At 40.1% G+C, this 17,762-nt stretch overlaps 1 protein-coding gene across 6 annotated transcripts in view; it reads right to left on the reverse strand.

Moving 5' to 3' along the window:
• Positions 1-6,297: 6,297 nt before the first annotated feature.
• Positions 6,298-17,762, reverse strand: part of USP18 (ubiquitin specific peptidase 18) — a 75,731-nt gene continuing 64,266 nt past the window's right edge. For all 6 annotated transcript variants that reach the window (XM_038576198.1, XM_038576196.1, XM_038576201.1 and 3 more), the window contains one exon: positions 6,298-6,935. In XM_038576198.1, the coding sequence (XP_038432126.1) occupies positions 6,890-6,935 (46 nt within the window). In that variant the 3' untranslated portion in view covers positions 6,298-6,889. The remainder of the gene's footprint in view (positions 6,936-17,762) is intronic.

Genomic DNA, 17,762 nt, shown 5'->3' on the forward strand with positions numbered 1-17,762 from the left:
TAAAGGAGCTAGAGAAAAAACAGCAAATAGATCCTACACCCAGCAGAAGAAGAGAGTTAATAAAGATTCGAGCAGAACTCAATGAAATCAAGACCAGAAGAACTGTGGAACAGATCAACAAAACCAGGAGTTGGTTCTTTGAAAAAATTAAAACATAGATAAACCATTAGCCAGCCTTATTAAACAGAAGACAGAGAAGACTCAAATTAATAAAATCATGAATGAGAAAGGAGAGATCACTACCAACACCAAGGAAATACAAACGATTTTAAAAACATTATGAACAGCTATACGCCAATATATTAGGCAATCTAGAAGAAATGGACACATTCCTGGAAAGCCACAAACTACCAAAACTGGAGCAGGAAGAAATAGAAAACCTGAACAGGCCAATAACCGGACACCTGCACCCTGATGTTTCTAGCAGCAATGGCCACAATAGCCAATCTGTGGAAGGAGCCTTGGTGTCCATCGAAAGATGAATGGATAAAGAAGATGTGGTTTATGTATACAATGGGATATTACTCAGCCATTAGAAAAGACAAATACCCACCATTTGCTTCAACGTGGATGGAACTGGAGGGTACTACGCTGAGTGAAATGAGTCAGTCGGAGAAGGAGAAACATTATATGTTCTCATTCATTTGGGGAATATAAATAATAGTGAAAGGGAATAGAAGGGAAGGGAGAAGAAATGAGTAGGAAATATCAGAAACGGAGACAGAACATGAAGACACCTAACTCTGGGAAAAGAACTAGGGGTGGTGGAAGGGGAAGAGGGCAGGGGGTGGGGGTGAATGGGTGACGGGCACTGACGGGGGCACTTGACGGGATGAGCACTGGGTGTTATTCTGTATGTTGGCAAATTGAACACCAATAAAAAAATAATTTATATTAAAATAATAAATAAATAAATAAATAAATAAATAAGGGTGCAGGTGTCCTGCGTTTCATTGCATCTGTATCTTTGGGGTAAATCCCCAACAGTGCAATTGCTGGGTCGTAGGGCAGGTCTATTTTTAACTCTTTGAGGAACCTCTGCACAGTTTTCCAGAGTGGCTGCAGCATTTCACATTAACAAAATATTTAAAAAGAAAAAAAATTGATATAATCTCAAAAGAGAAAAACAAGAATCAGAAATGTAGAAGATAAAAAAATCTAATTTATCTGATAAGAGGATTGCCACCCAACTTTCTTTTGAGGACAATTTATATGGTAAGTAGTTCTCCACCCCCTCATTTTCAGTCTTAAGTTGTCTTTCAGTCTAAAATGAGTCTCTTGTAGAAAGCATATAGATGGGTCTTGCTTTGTTATCCTGTCTGTTACCTTGTGCCTATTGACTGGAGCATTCAGCCCTTTCAGGTTCAGAGTAACTATTGAAAGAAATTAATTTAGTGCTATTGTATTTCCTGAACATCTAATTTTATCTAATATTATGTTTATCTAATATTTCTTCCTCTGTATGTTAGGAATATCTTGTCTCTTTCAGGATTTTCTTTTTTTCTCTGAAATTTGTAAGCTTTACTATTATATGTCAGAGTGTTGCTCTATTTTTATTGATTTTGGGAGGGGTCCTCTCTACCTCTTGAATATGAATGCCTACTTGCTTCCCCAGACTAGGGAAGTTCTCAGCTATGATTTGCTGAAGTATACCTCTGGCCCTCTGTCTCTCTCTCTCTCTGCACTCTCATAAATTCCAATAATTCAGATTTTTTTCATACCATCAATTATCTCTCAGAGCCTCTCCTCATGGGTTATTGTTTTTCTCTCTTTTCCTCAGTTTACTTCCTTTCCATCAACTTGTCTTCTATGTCACTTATTCTCTCTTCTTCTCATTTACCCTGTTAGAGCATTCATTTTAGACTGCATCTCAGAGTATATTTAATCTCAGTATGATTAGATCTCATTTCTGGGTGAAAAGATTCTCTACAGTCTTTTATGATTTTTTCTTTTTTGTATGTTTTTTATTGGAGTTCATTTTGCCAACATATAGTATAACACCCAGTGCTCTTCTCGTTAAGTGTTTTATAATTTTTTTTTCTTTTTTAAAAGATTTTATTTTATTATTTATTCATGAGAGAAACAGAGAGAGAGAGAGGCAGAGACACAGGCAGAGGGAGAAGCAGGCTCCACGCAGGGAGCCTGACTTGGGACTTGATCCTGGGACTCCAGGATCATGCCCTGGGCCGAAGGCAGGCGCCAAACCACTGAGCTACCCAGGGATCCCCCTATGATTTTTTTTCAAGCCCAACCTGTAACTAAAATTGTTATGAACTCCTTCTCCGACATTTTACTCAACTCCATATCCATTAGGTCTGATTCTTTCTTTTGTTGTCTAGTCATTTTGTCTAATGAAGAAGGACTGTATGAGTGAACAGAATAAAAAATATCAACCACACCCTAAGCAAAATGCACACTAGATAAATCTGAAGAGGTAAGGAACAGGAAAATAAAAAAGACAAAGACAAAGATAAAACAAAAAAGAAGAAGAAGAAGAAGAAGAAGAAGAAGAAGAAGAATAGAAGAAGAGAATAAGAAGAAAGAAACTAAGACTCAGAATACGATAGAAGAATACTAACCGAAGAATACGCACATAGAAATCAGACGCCACGCCCCCATACCCCTCATCATCTCCTCTACCTCCGCCTCCTCACCCCCGCCTCCTCATCCCCTCACTCCTCCCCTCATCCGCCTCCTCTCCTCCCTCCTCCTCCTCCGCCCCTCCTCCTCCGCTCTCCTCCTCCTCCTCCTCCTCGCTCCTCCTCCGACCTCCTCCTCCATCCCTCAGAGTCAGAAGAAACTGCACAGGGCAGGATATAATCTCACAGAATGGACAAAACAGGGTGATCCAGTTGGTCCTGAATATATTTTGGTCTCTGTGTTAGAAGATACTAAAATTCAAAATTATAAAGGAAGCAAAAAACTGTATATATACAAAAATAAAATTGAATACAGTGAAAGGGAGGGGGGCACTTGGCGGGATGAGCCCTGGGGGTTATGCTGTATGTTGGCAAATTGAACTCCAATAAAAAATTTTTTTAAATGAATACAGTGAAAGGAAGCCAAAAACGAAGAATATATCCATAACATGTAGTTGTAAAATATGAAAGTTTTTTAAAAAAAAAACTTAAAAACAAAAAGTTGATAAGAAACTAGTTGAAAAGGGAAAAGAAAGTGGAATATTTTTAACTGAAAGGTAAACAAATTATAAGAAAAAAACTCAAGTTCTATATACTATTTCCCCCTAGCCCTGGAGTTTTACAGTCCTTTTTGGTCAGTAAACTTGCTTTGCATCTATTCTTCCAGCTGGTTCTCTGGGGGAGGGGCCTGCTGCACTGATTCTCAGGTGTGTGTGCCTGGGTAGAGTTGCACCACTACTTGCCAGGGGGCCGGGCTCAGTGTTTTGTGTGTGTGTGTGTGTGTGTGTGTGTGTGTATGGCTTTTGTCCCCTGAAGGCTTTCTGTGCCTCTTTAGAGGGTGAAAATAAAAATAGCTGCACCCGATCTAGACTCAGAACTACAAGATTGGAGTGTGTGCCAGACTCTGCAGATTCCTGTTGGCCACCCACCAAGATCCTACCTGAAAGAAGGCAGAGGAACACTGATTTGTGCAATTTGCAGGGCTCTGGTAAGGAGAGCTTTTGCCCCCTTGTGCAAACACCCACTCAGCCCCTCCTTGAGGAAGCAGAGGGTCATCTCCTTTCTGTCCATTGCAGGGCCCTGGCACTAAGAGCATTCATCCGATGAAGTGTGTACAACTCCAACACTCCTGGAAAAGGCAGAGTGTTGATGCACTGCAGTCCTTTGGAGGGACCCAACACTGAGAGTGGTCACTCAATCCCCTACATAACAGTTTGTGATTTATGGAAAAACATGCTGAGAGCCCCCTCCCAGCTAGCTAACCTAAACTCATTTCCTGCTCCAGTGTTTGGGAACTATGCTGGATCAGGCACCCCTGTTCTTTCTGTGGCTCCTGGGATATTGAGACCCCATTGTCCCACCTGCAATTCTGCCCCACTTCACCACTGCACACCTTTCAGGCAGGGAAATCTCTCACAGGAGATTTCTATAGGTCCTGATTTTGAGCTCCAGGGCTGCATCACTTTTCTGTGGCAGCTTACAAAGGCTCTCTCTCCCCTTTCTCTTCTCAGTCCTACCTTACAAAAAGTGGGCACTTCTCTATTTGTAGAGTTCCAGCCATTCTTTCCTTACATCTCAAGTTGAATTCATATGTGTTCAAGATAGCTTGATAGTCATCTAGCTAAATTGAGGGAACTAGCTGAAATGAGGACCCCTACTCTTCCACCATCTTGGCTCTTCCTCATGTTAACTGGAATTTAAATAAAAACTTGGGAAAGAAGAAGCCTAGGAGCACCTGGATGGTTCAGTTGGTTAAGCATCTGACTCTTATTCTAAGCTTAGCTCTTGATCTCAGTGTTAGGAGTTCAAGCCCCATGGTGGTCTCCATTGCTGGGCATGGAGCCTACTTTAAGAAAAAAGACGCCCAAAAGTAACTGATGTTAATCAGCATCAATTTAGCAGTATCTATTACTATTTTTAGATACTCATGTCCTTTTTTTAAAGATTTGTATTTATTTATTCATTCATGAGAGACACAGGGAGAAAGAGAGAGAGAGAGAGGCAGAGACACAGGCAGAGGGAGAAGCAGGCTCCATGCAGGGAGCCTGACATGGGACTCAATCCCACCAGGATCAGGCCCTGGGCTGAAGGCGGCGCTAAACCGCTGAGCCACGCGGGCTGCCCTAGATACTCATGTCCTTGACCTAAATAATTTCACTTCTCAGTACCCACAGAAATATTTATACATGCACAAAAAATATGTCTAAAGGTGGTCATTTATTCTGCATTTTTTAAATACTAAAGAAATTGAAATGCCCTTAACATTCACCAATAGATGGGAATCTAAAAATATAATACTCTATCTATGGAATAAAACACAACTTTTGCAAGAGGATTTTCTAGGGCACTGTTAAATGAATAATTTATTATGTAAAAATCATATAAGTGATATATGTATGCAAATGCATAGAAAACAGCCTGTTGACATACACACCTTGTACTGCATTATATAGTGTCTCACAAAAATTCATGTCTTTCTGGAACTCTAAAATGTGAACTTATATGGAAACAGAGTCTTCACAGATATAATCAGCTAAGTAAAAATGAGGTCACAGTGGATTAGGGTGGGCCCTCAATGCAATGATTGGTATACAAAGGTCATATGAAGACATACAGGAAAAAGGCCATGTGAAGATGGAGACATGGTGTGACATTAGATACCAGTCAATGAATGACAAGGCCTACTGGCAACCACCAGAAATTAGGAGAGAAGCATGGAACCTCCCTCAGAGGTGCCGGAAGGAACCAACTTTGCCAATACTTTACTTTGAACTTCTAGCTTTCTGAACTGTAAGAGAGAAAAAATCCTGTGGTTTTAAGCCACTCATTTTGTGATAACTTGTTATGGTAGTTCTAGGAAGCTAATTATATACCTGTTTAACAATGGTTTGCTCTAAGGAAGAGATTCTATGTATTTCTATATGCTTGAACATTTTACATTGAGAGTTTATTATTGCATTGCTAACTTTTTGCCAATAAAAATAAATTATCCACATTTTATGTTGGAAGTTTTGACTCTGCCATTTATCAAGTATGAAATCTTGAGCAAGTCATTAAACATCTGAATGTTTCAATTTCTTCTTTTGTAAAATGGGGATAGTAATGTCTACCCTCCTCACCTTCCTGGTTGGTACTGGAGTCCTGCCTGGGCCCTTTTTCTCTTGCTGTCCACATACATTCTTTCTTCAAAATGGCTCTAGTGACTATGAACACCTTTCCATTCACAGTACCATCTCTGTCTCTAATTCATGTCACCAGCCCCCAACAGCCAAAAGCACCATATGTTCCTTTCCTCTTTGAACCCCTTCAACACTTCTTCATTACCTATTAAATTAGATCCAAACTTCTTACTTAAGACCTTCTCCATTCTGAGCGCTACCTACCCACCAGCCTTATCAGTCTCCACTGTTTCCTTGGTAGAGGGAAGCCAGGTTTGTGGGTAATCTTTGAATCTTGAACCTTGCCTTTTTAAGCTATGCCATTGAGTATGCTTACTCGTGTGAACAGATTATCCTCCATCCTATCTCTCTTTCCATCCACAATAGAAATATTTTACTGTCCTTTGAATTTCTGTAGCATTTTCTGTCTTTAAATTCTGTAGACCTTAAGTTTTTTGATGTATTTAATCACACTCCCCCCTCATTAAACTGCAAACTCCTTCTGAGAAAAAGACCTTTATTCACTCTGGTGCCTAGCACACCATCTTATGGAGAGCAGGTGATCAATACATATTTGTCAAATAAATGAATAACAATTAAAAAACACTTGACTTTCACAGAACTGATATGGGTTCTAAAATTGTTTTAAATCATAAACAAATGTAATATCCTGCCAGTACATACCAGGACAGTCACGCTAGCTGTAAAATACAGAAATACATCCCTACCACTGCCCCTTGCCACCTGAGAGCCTCCCACTACCACTTTTGGCCTGGTTTCTCCTCCTCCAGGGGCGTGTGGACTCTTGCACTCCCCTAACTAAAGAACTGATGCCTTCCACAGCAGGCAGCATTCAGGCCCCTGCTCCAGCCATATGACTGGGGTCCACAGGTGGAAGTCTCCATTCTGGCCAATCAAGACCCATGCAAAGTCACTGTCGAATATTTGATAATTACCCCTGATTATATGTAAAGTTTACACAATTTGAAAATGATATTTCTTCTCACTGCAAAATCTCAAAAGAGTCAGCAAATCCAGGGATAGAAAGGAAAATGAAACTTTGTCAGTCTCTGAAGGTCTAGGGTACATCCATTAGGACTCAATCTTCATGTAAACCAGAAGGTAAGCAGTTTCCCGCCTAGAAAGAAAAAAAAATGCATCAGCATAACAGAGATGAATCATTTATAGTCAATGGATCCATTTATTAATTCATGATGGCACAAGCATCAGAAAAGTTTCTGGTTGTTGGATCAAGTCTTCATCTATCCAATACCTCAGAGGGGGAAAATGGATAACTTGAAAAAATAGCCACTAATCTCCTACTAGGTGACATCTCTGTCAGGGGTTGACAAACCAACAGCCCACTAGCCAAACATCACCATGTTTCTGTGAATGAATTTAGCTGTAACACAGCCACACCCATTCACTGAGGTATTGTCTGTGGCTGCTTCTTGCTACAGGTTAGAGTTGAGGACTTGCAACAGAGACTTTATGGCCCATACAGCCTTATTTACTCTCTGGCCATTTACAGAAAAAGTTTGCCAAACACTGATCTAAATAAAGGGAGAATTGATCACAGATAACCAGAAAGTGACAGAGAATGGGCATCTAAGGAAGATGTTCAGAAGAAAGAAAAGATAAAAACCAGAAGACTATAAAAGGATTTCAAAAACAAATTTCATCTACATCATTATTTTTCACATAATCAGGCCTACTCCTGCTCCTGAAATCATTTCAAATATCACCTCTGGTATACAATGTCACTGCTAACCCAGAAACTCAACTTAAAAAAAAACTTACAAAGTCTCCCTGTTTTAACCTCATCCAGGAGGAGAGAGGTAAGATGGCGGAGGAATAGGGGACCCTAATTTTGCCTGGTCCCTGGAATTCATCTAGATAGCTATCAAATCACTATGAACATCTGCAAATTCAACTGGAGATCTAAGAAAAGAATTGCTGCAAATGTACAAATACAAAAATGACCACTCTTTGCAAGGTAGGAGGTGTAGAGAAGTGAATCTGAGGTGATATATCAGAAGATAAATCCTGTAAGACAATACTGGAGAGTGATAATAGCAGCAGAGTGCAAAATTGGAACCTTTAGAAGTCTGCTCTGGTGAGGGACGTCCCTGCCTGCAAGGTGCTCAGGTGGCGAAGGAGGGCAGAATCCTAGGTGGAACAGTGTGTCTCAGGATCCCCAGGGCCACAAAAAGAATGGGGGTGGCTGAGCGCAAAAGAGTTCCCAAGCATTGGATCAGGGAACCCAGCTGCCAACAGTGAGCCCAAGGAGTGGGTTTTCTGTTTGGTGTTGCCATAAATCATGAAGTGTTGCACGGTTGGGTGACTACTCTCCAAGGAGGGGCCCAGCAAGAGGCAGAACAGCAGCAAGACCACCCTCCATGACATGGGAGAGGCAGTGCGGGTGCATGCCACCGCAAGAGTTTGTAAAGTTGGAGACTCAAAACAAGGTCTCATGCCTGAGATAAAAATGTTCCATCACAGGCTGGGTGAGCTTGGAGTGTGGAAGGAAACCAGGGAGACAAGAGTGATTAACTGTTTTTCCCTGAGGGCACACTGAGGAGTGGGGGACATGAGCTTTCAGCTCCAAGGCTGGAGATTTGGGCACCAGCATTTTTATTTTCATCCCTCAAATTGGTGCTCAAAGCCTTCAGGGAACAAAAGCCACAGAGAGCAATTGAGAGCTGATTATACTGAGCATGGTTCCCTTGGCAAAGGGAGCGCAATACTGCCCAAGCAAAGATACATGAGAATCAATGCAACAGGCTCTAGAATATTGGTAAGAACATCTGGATAATACCAAGTTTACTGATCATAGAGAACTGCAGAATTCCAGCACTAAGCATGTTTCTTTCTCATGATTTAGTTTTTCATTTAAATTTTTTTCCATTCCAACTGATTTCTTATTTTAGCAACTCCTTTTTTAATTTATGTTTTATATATCTATTTTTAATTTTTGGCTTCCTTTCACTGTATTCAATTTTATTTTTGTATACACATAAGTTTTTCTTTCTTTACAATTCTGGGATTTAGTTTTTCTAATAGATCAAAATACATGCAGGATCTAATTTATTGCTCTGTTTTGTTCACCTTCTGTGTGATTTTATTCCTTTTTTTCTTCTTTTCTGTAGCTTCTTAGTTGATCTCTTCTTAGCTGTTTAGTGTATATATTTCTGGATTGTTGCCATTTTTATCCTTTGTGCTGTCTTTCATCTATTCTTCTCCGGACACAATGACAAAAGAAGGACTCAACCAAAAAAAAAAAAAGAGAGAGAGAGAGAGAGAGAACAAGAGCTAGGGACTTATTCAGTATGGATATAAGTAAGATGTCAGAACTAGAATTCAAGACAATGACTACAAAAATACTAGCAGGACTTGAAAAAAGCATAGAAGACAATGGAGAACCCCTTTCTGGAGAAACAAAAAAACTAAATATTAATCAGGTTGAAATAAAAAAGATATAACTGAGATGTGATTTTTTTAAAATGGAGGCTCTAACTGCTAGGATAAAGGAGGCAGAAGAGAAAGTCACTGATACAGAACAAAATGATGGAAAATTTAATAAATGAGAAAAAGAGAGAGAAATAACTACTGGATCATGAAGGAGAGAATTCAAGAGATAAGTAACACCACAAAGTGAAATAATATGAGAATATTTGGCATGCCAGAGAAAGAAGAAAGAGGGAGGGCAGACAGTTTATTTGAGCAAAATTATAGCTGAGAACTTCTCTAATCTAGAGAAGGAAACAAGTATTCTGCAGGAGACACAGAGAACCAAAATCAATAAAAACAGATCAACACCTCGAAATACAATACTGAAGCTTGAATATTTCAAAGACAAACGGAAACTCTTGAAAGCAGCTCAGGACAAAACGTCCTTAATCTACAAGGATAGAAACATAAGGCTGACAGCAGACTTATCCACAGAGACCTGGCAAGCCAGAAAGGACTGGCATGATAAATTCAACTTGTTAAATGGGAAAAATATGCAGCTGAGAATACTTTATCCAGCAAGGCTGTCATTCAGAATACAAGGAGAGATAAAGATTTTGCAGGACAAACGTATGCTAAAAGAATTTGGATCACTAAACCAGTCTTGCAAGAAATATTAAAGGGGATCCTTTCAGAAAGAGAGAGCCTAAAAGTAACACAGATAAGAAAGGAACAGAAACAATCTACAGAAGCAGCAATTTTACAGGTAATACAATGGCACTAAATTGTGGAAGGAGCCTTGGTGTCCATTGAAAGATGAATGGATAAAGAGATGTGGTCTATGTATACAATGGAATATTACTCAGCCATTAGAAATGACAAATACCCACCATTTGCTTCGACATGGATGGAACTGGAGGGTTATACTAAGTGAAATATGTCAATCGGAGAAAGACAAACATATGGTCTCATTCATTTGGGGGAATATAAAAAATAGCTAAAGGGAATAAAGGGGAAAGGAGAGAAAATGAATGGGAAATATTAGAGAGGGAGACCGAATATGAGAGACTCCTAACTCTGGGAAACGAACAAGGGGTGGTGGAAAGGGAGGTGGGCGGGGGGTGGGGGTGAGTGGGTGATGGGCACTGAGCGGGATACTTGATGGGATGAGCACTGGGTGTTATGCTATATGTTGGCAAATTGAACTCCAATAAAATGAAATTTAAAAAACCATGGCACGAAATTTATGTCTTTCAGTAATTAATCTAAATAGAAGTGGACTAAATGCTCCACCAAAAGACATAGGATATCAGATTGGGTTAAAAAAATAAAACAAGCAAGATCCATTCATATGCTGTGTGTAAGAGACACATTTTAGATCCAAAGGCACCTCCGGGAGTAGGTGGCAAGATGGCGGAAAAGTAGGATTCCCCAAGTCACCTGTCCCCACCAAATTACCTAGACAACTTTCAAATCATTCTGAAAACCTATGAATTCGACCTGAGATCTAAAGAGAGAACAGCTGGAATGCTACAGTGAGAAGAGTTTGCCCTTCTATCAAGTACAACTTGTTTTTGGCCACTCTGCACTGAGCAAAATGACTACAAAGAAAAATTCACCTCAAAAGAAAGAATCAGAAACAGTCCTTTCTCCAACAGAGTTACAAAATTTGGATTACAATTCAATGTCAGAAAGCCAATTCAGAAGAACTATTATAAAGCGACTGGTGGCTCTAGAAAAAAGCATAAGGATTCAAGAGACTACAAGATTGCAGAATTTAGATCTAATCAGGCAGAAATTAAAAATCAATTAAATGAGATGCAATCCAGGGATCCCTGGGTGGCGCAGCGGTATAGCACCTGCCTTTGGCTCAGGGCGCGATCCTGGAGACCCGGGATCGAATCCCACGTCGGGCTCCCAGTGCATGGAGCCTGCTTCTCCCTCTGCCTATGTCTCTGCCTCTCTCTCTCTTTCTCTCTCTGTATGACAATAGTAAATAAATAAATAAAAATTTTAAATGACATGCAATCCAAACTAGAAGTCCTAATGACGAGGGTTAACGAGGTAGAACAACGAGTGAGTGACACAGAGGACAAGTTGATGTCAAGGAGGGAAACTGAGGAAAAAAGAAAAACAATGAAAAGATAGCCTCAGAAGGAAAAATCTACTTTTAATTGAGGTTCCGCTGGCACAAAAACAGACACATAGATCAATGGAACAGAATAGAGAACCCAGAAGTGGACCCTCAACTTTATGGTCAACTAATATTCGATAAAGGAGGAAAGACTATCCACTGGAAGAAAGACAGTCTCTTCAATAAATGGTACTGGGAAAATTGGACATCCACATGCAGAAGAATGAAATGAGACCACTCTCTTTCACCATACACAAAGATAAACTCAAAATGGATGAAAGATCTAAATGTGAGACAAGATTCCATCAAAATCCTAGAGGAGAACATAGGCAACACCCTTTTTGAACTCAGCCACAGTAACTTCTTGCAAGATTCATCCACGAATGCAAAAGAAACAAAAGCAAAAATGAACTATTGGGAATTCATCAAGATAAGAAGCTTTTGTACAGCAAAGGGTACAGTCAACAAAACTAAAAGACAACCTACAGAATGGGAGAAGATATTTGCAAATGACGTATCAGATAAAGGGCTAGTTTCCAAGATCTATAAAGAACTGATTAAACTCAACACCAAAGAAACAAACAATCCAATCATGAAATGGGCAAAAGACATGAAGAGAAATCTCACAGAGGAAGACATCAACATGGCCAACATGCACATAGAAAATGCTCTGCATCACTTGCCATCAGGGAAATACAAATCCAAACCACAATGAGATACCACCTCACACCAGTGAGAATGGGGAAAATTAACAATGCAGGAAACCACAAATGTTGGAGAGGATGTGGAAAAAGGGGAACCCTCTTGCACTCTTGGTGGGAATGTGAACTGGTGCAGCCACTCTGGAAAACTGTGTGGAGGTTCCTCAAAGAGTCAAAAATAGATCTGCCCTACGACCCAGCAATTGCACTGTTGGGGATTTACCCCAATTATTCAGATGCAATGAAACGCCGGGACACCTGCACCCCGATGTTCAGAGCAGCAATGGCCACAATAGCCAAACTGTGGAAGGAGCCTCGGTGTCCATCGAAGGATGAATGGATAAAGAGGATGTGGTTTATGTATACAAGGGAATATTCCTCAGCCATTAGAATCGACAAATACCCACCATTTGCTTCAACGTGGATGGAACTGGAGGGTATTATGCTGAGTGAAGTAAGTCAATCAGAGAAGGACAGTGTATGTTCTCATTCATTTGGGGAATATAAATAATAGTGAAAGGGAATAGAAGGGAAGGGAGAAGAAATGTGTGGAAATATCAGAAAGGGAGACAGAACATAAAGACTCCTAACTCTGGGAAATGAACTAGGGGTGGTGGAAGGGGAGGAGGGCGGGGGATGGGGGTGAATGGGTGATGGGCACTGAGGGGGGCACTTGACGGGATGAGCACTGGGTGTTATTCTGTATGTTGTTAAATTGAACACCAATAAAAAAATAATTTATTTAAAAAAGTAATAATAATTCGGGTTCCCGAGGGTGCTGAAATGGACAGAAGTCCAGAATATGTATTTTAACAAATCAGAGCTCACAACTTCCCTAATTTAGAGAGGAAACAGGCATTCATATCCAGGAAATAGAGCGATCCCCCCCTAAAATCAATAAAAACCACTAAAAACCTCGACATTTAATAGTGAAACTTGCAAATTCAAAAGAAAAAGGGAAGATCCTTAAAGCAGCAAGAGACAAGAAATATCTAAATTTTATGGGGAGAAATATTAGATTAACAGCAGACCTCCCCACAGAGACCTGGTAGGCCAGAAAGGGCTGGCAAAATATATTCAGGGTCCTTAATGAGAAAAACCTGCAGCCAAGGATACTTTATCTAGCAAGGCTCTCATTCAGAATAGAAGGAGAGATAAAGAGCTTCCAAGATAGGCAGAAACTGAAAGAATATGTGACCACGAAGCCAGCTGTGCAAGAAATACTAAGGGGGATTCTGTAATAGAAAGAGGAAGTCCAATGGAACAATCCACAAAAACAGGGACTGAATAGATATCATGATAACACTAAACTCATATCTTTCAATAGTAACTCTGAGCGTAAACGTGCTTAATGACCCCATCATTGGCGCAGGGTAACAGACTGGATAAAAAAGCAGGACCCATCTATTTGCTGTCTACAAGAGACTCATTTTAGACAGAAGGACACCTACAGCCTGAAAATAAAAGGTTGGAGAACCATTTACCATTCAAATGGTCCTCAAAAGAAAGCAGGGGTAGCCATCCTTATATCAGATAAACTAAAATTTACCCCGAAGATTGTAGTGAGAGATGAAGAGGGACACTATCTCATACTTAAAGGATCTATCCAACAAGAGGACTTAACAATCCTCAATATATATGCCCCGAATGTGGGAGCTGCCAAATATATCAATCAATTAATAACCAAAGTTAAGACATACTTAGATAATAATACACTAATAGTAGGAGACTTCAATCTAGTGCTTTCTACCCTCGATAGGTCTTCTAAGCACAATGTCTCCAAGAAACAGGAGCTTTAAATGATACACTGGATCAGGTGGATTTCACAGATATCTATAGAACTTTACATCCAAACGCAACTGAATACACATTCTTCTCAAGTGCACATGGAACTTTCCCCAGAATAGACAACATACTGGGTCACAAATCAGATCTGAACCAATACCAAAAGATTGGGATCTTCCCCTGCATATTCTCAGACCGACCATAACACCTTGAAATTAGAACTAAATCACAACAAGAAGTTTGGAAGGATTTCAAACACGTGGAGGTTAAGGACCATCTTGCTAAAAGATGAAAGAGTCAACCAGGAAAATAAGGAAGAATTAAAAAGATTCATGGAAACTATTGAGAATGAAGATACAACCATTGAAAATCTTTGGGATACAGCAAAAGCAGTCCTGAGGGGGAAATACATCGCAATACAAGCATCCATTCAAAAACTGGAAAGAACTCAAATACAAAAGCTAACCTTACACCTAAAGGAGCTAAAGAAAAAACAGCAAATAGATCCTACACCCAGCAGAAAAACAGAGTTAATAAAGATTTGAGCAGAACTCAATGAAATAGAGACCAGAAAAACTGTGGAACAGATCAACAAAACCAGGAATTAGTTCTTTGAAAGAATTAATAAGATAGATAAACCATTAGCCAGCCTTATTAAACAGAAGACAGAGAAGACTCAAATTAACAAAATCATGAATGAGAAAGGAGAGTTCACTACCAACATGAAGGAATACAAACGATTTTAAAAACACATTATGAACAGCTATGCACCAATAAATTAGACAATCTAGAGATATGGACACATTTCTGGAAAGCCACAAACTACCAAAACTGGAACTGGAAGAAATAGAAAACCTGAACATGCCAATAACCAGGGAGGAAATTGAAGCAGTCATCAAAAAGCTCCCAAGACACAAAAGTCCAGGGCCAGATGACTTCCCTGGGGAATTCTATCAAATGTTTAAAGAAGAAACCATACCTATTCTACTAACGCTGTTTGGAAAGATAGAAAGAGATGGAATACTTCCAAACTAGTCCTATGAGGCCAGCATCACCTTAATTCCAAAACCAGACAAAGATCCCACCAAAAAGGAGAATTATAGACCAATATCCCTGATGAACATGGATGCAAAAATTCTCAACAAGATACTAGCCAATAGGATACAACATACATTAAGAAGATTATTCACCATGACCAAGTAGGATTCATCCCCGGGACGCAAGGCTACTAGTTCAACATTCCTAAAACAATCAATGTGATTCATCATATCAGCAAGAGAAAAACCAAAAACCATATGATCCTCTCAATTGATGCAGAGAAAGCATTTGACAAAATGCAGCATCCATTCCTGATCAAAACTCTTGAGAGTGTAGGGATAGAAGGAACATTCCTCAACATCTTAAAAGCCATCTACGTAAAGCCCACAGCAAATATCATTCTCAATGGGGAAGCACTGGGAGCCTTTCCCCTAAGATCAGGAACAAGACAGGGATGTCCACTCTCACCACTGCTATTCAACATAGTACTACAAGTCCTAGCCTCAGCAATCAGGTAACAAAAAGACATTAAAGGCATTCAAATGGGCAAAGAAGAAGTCAAACTCTCCCTCTTCACCGATGACATGATACTCTACATAGAAAATCCAAAAGACTCCACCCCAAGATTGCTAGAACTCATACAGCAATTTGGCAGTGTGGCAGGATACAAAATCAATGCCCAGAAGTCAGTGGCATTTCTAAACACTAACAATGAGACTGAAGAAAGAGAAATTAAGGAGTCAATCCCATTTACAATTGCACCCAAAAGCATAAGATACCTAGGAATAAACCTCACCAAAGAGGTAAAGGATCTATACCCTCAAAACTATAGAACACTTCTGAAAGAAATTGAGGAAGACACAAAGAGATGGAAAAATATTCCATGCTCATGGACTGGCAGAATTAATACTGTGAAAATGTCAATGTTACCCAGGGAAATTTACACGTTTAATGCAATCCCTATCAAAATACCATGGACTTGGGATCCCTGGGTGGTGCAGGGGTTTGGCGCCTGCCTTTGGCCCAGTGCGCGATCCTGGAGACCCGGGATCAAATCTCACGTCAGGCTCCCAGTGCATGGAGCCTGCTTCTCCCTCTGCCTGTGTCTCTGCCTCTCTCTCCCTGTGTGTGACTATCATAAATAAATAAAAATTTTAAAAAATACCATGGACTTTCTTCAGAGAGTTAGAACAAATTATTTCAAGATTTGTGTGGAATCAGAAAAGACCCTGAATAACCAGGGGAATTTTAAAAAAGAAAACTATAGGCAACAGACATGAACAGAAATCTCACAGAGGAAGACATAGACATGGCCAACATGCACATGAGAAAATGCTCTGCATCACTTGCCATCAGGGAAATACAAATCAAAACCACAATGAGATACCACCTCACACCAGTGAGAATGGGGAAAATTAACAAGGCAGGAAACAACAAATGTTGGAGAGGATGTGGAGAAAAGGGAACCCTCATACACTGTTGGTGGGAATGTGAACTGGTGCAGCCACTCTGGAAAACTGTGTGGAGGTTCCTCAAACAGTTAAAAATATACCTGCCCTAGGACCCAGCAATTGCACTGCTGGGGATTTACCCCAAAGATACAGATGCAGTGAAACGCCGGGACACCTGCACCCCGATGTTTATAGCAGCAATGGCTACGATAGCCAAACTGTGGAAGGAACCTCGGTGTCCAACGAAAGATGAATGGATAAAGAAGATGTGGTTTATGTATACAATGGAATATTACTCAGCGATTAGAAATGACAAATACCCACCATTTGCTTCAACGTGGATGGAACTGGAGGGTATTATGCTGAGTGAAGTAAGCCAGTCGGAGAAGGACAAACATTATATGTTCTCATTCATTTGGGGAATATAAATAATAGTGAAAGGGAATATAAGGGAAGGGGGAAGAAATGTTTGGGAAATATCAGAAAGGGAGACAGAACGTAAAGACTGCTAACTCTGGGAAACGAACTAGGGGTGTTGGAAGGGGAGGAGGGCGGGGGGTGGGAGTGAATGGGTGACGGGCACTGGGGGTTATTCTGTATGTTAGTAAATTGAACACCAATAAAAAAAAAAGAAAAAAAAGAAAACTATAGCTGGGGGCATCACAATGCCAGATTTCAGGTTGTACTACAAAGCTGTGGTCATCAAGACAGTGTGGTACTGGCACAAAAAAAGACACATAGATCAATGGAACAGAATAGAGAATCCAGAAGTGGACCATCAATTTTATGGTCAACTAATATTCGACAAAGGAGGAAAGACTATCCACTGGAAGAAAGACAGTCTCTTCAATAAATGGTGCTGGGAAAATTGAACATCCACATGCAGAAGAATGAAACTAGACCACTCTCTTGCACCATACACAAAGATAATCTCAAAATTGATGAAAGATCTAAATGTGAGACAAGATTCCATCAAAATCCTAGAGGAGAACACAGGCAACACCCTTTTTGAACTCAGCCACAGTAACTTCTTGCAAGATACATCCACGAAGGCAAAAGAAACAAAAGCAAAATGAACTATTGGGACTTCATCAAGATAAGAAGCTTTTGCACAGCAAAGGATACAGTCAACAAAACTAAAAGACAACCTACAGAATGGGAGAAGATATTTCCAAATGACATATCAGATAAAGGGCTAGTTTCCAAGATCTATAAAGAACTGATTAAACTCAACACCAAAGAAACAAACAATCCAATCATGAAATGGGCAAAAGACATGAACAGAAATCTCCCAGAGGAAGACATAGACATGGCCAACACGCACATGAGAAAATGCTCCGCATCCCTTGCCATCAGGGAAATACAAATCCAAACCACAATGAGATACCACCTCACACCAGTGAGAA

The sequence above is a fragment of the Canis lupus genome, chromosome 27 (assembly GCF_011100685.1).
Source record: "Canis lupus familiaris isolate Mischka breed German Shepherd chromosome 27, alternate assembly UU_Cfam_GSD_1.0, whole genome shotgun sequence".
Lineage (NCBI taxonomy): Eukaryota > Metazoa > Chordata > Mammalia > Carnivora > Canidae > Canis > Canis lupus.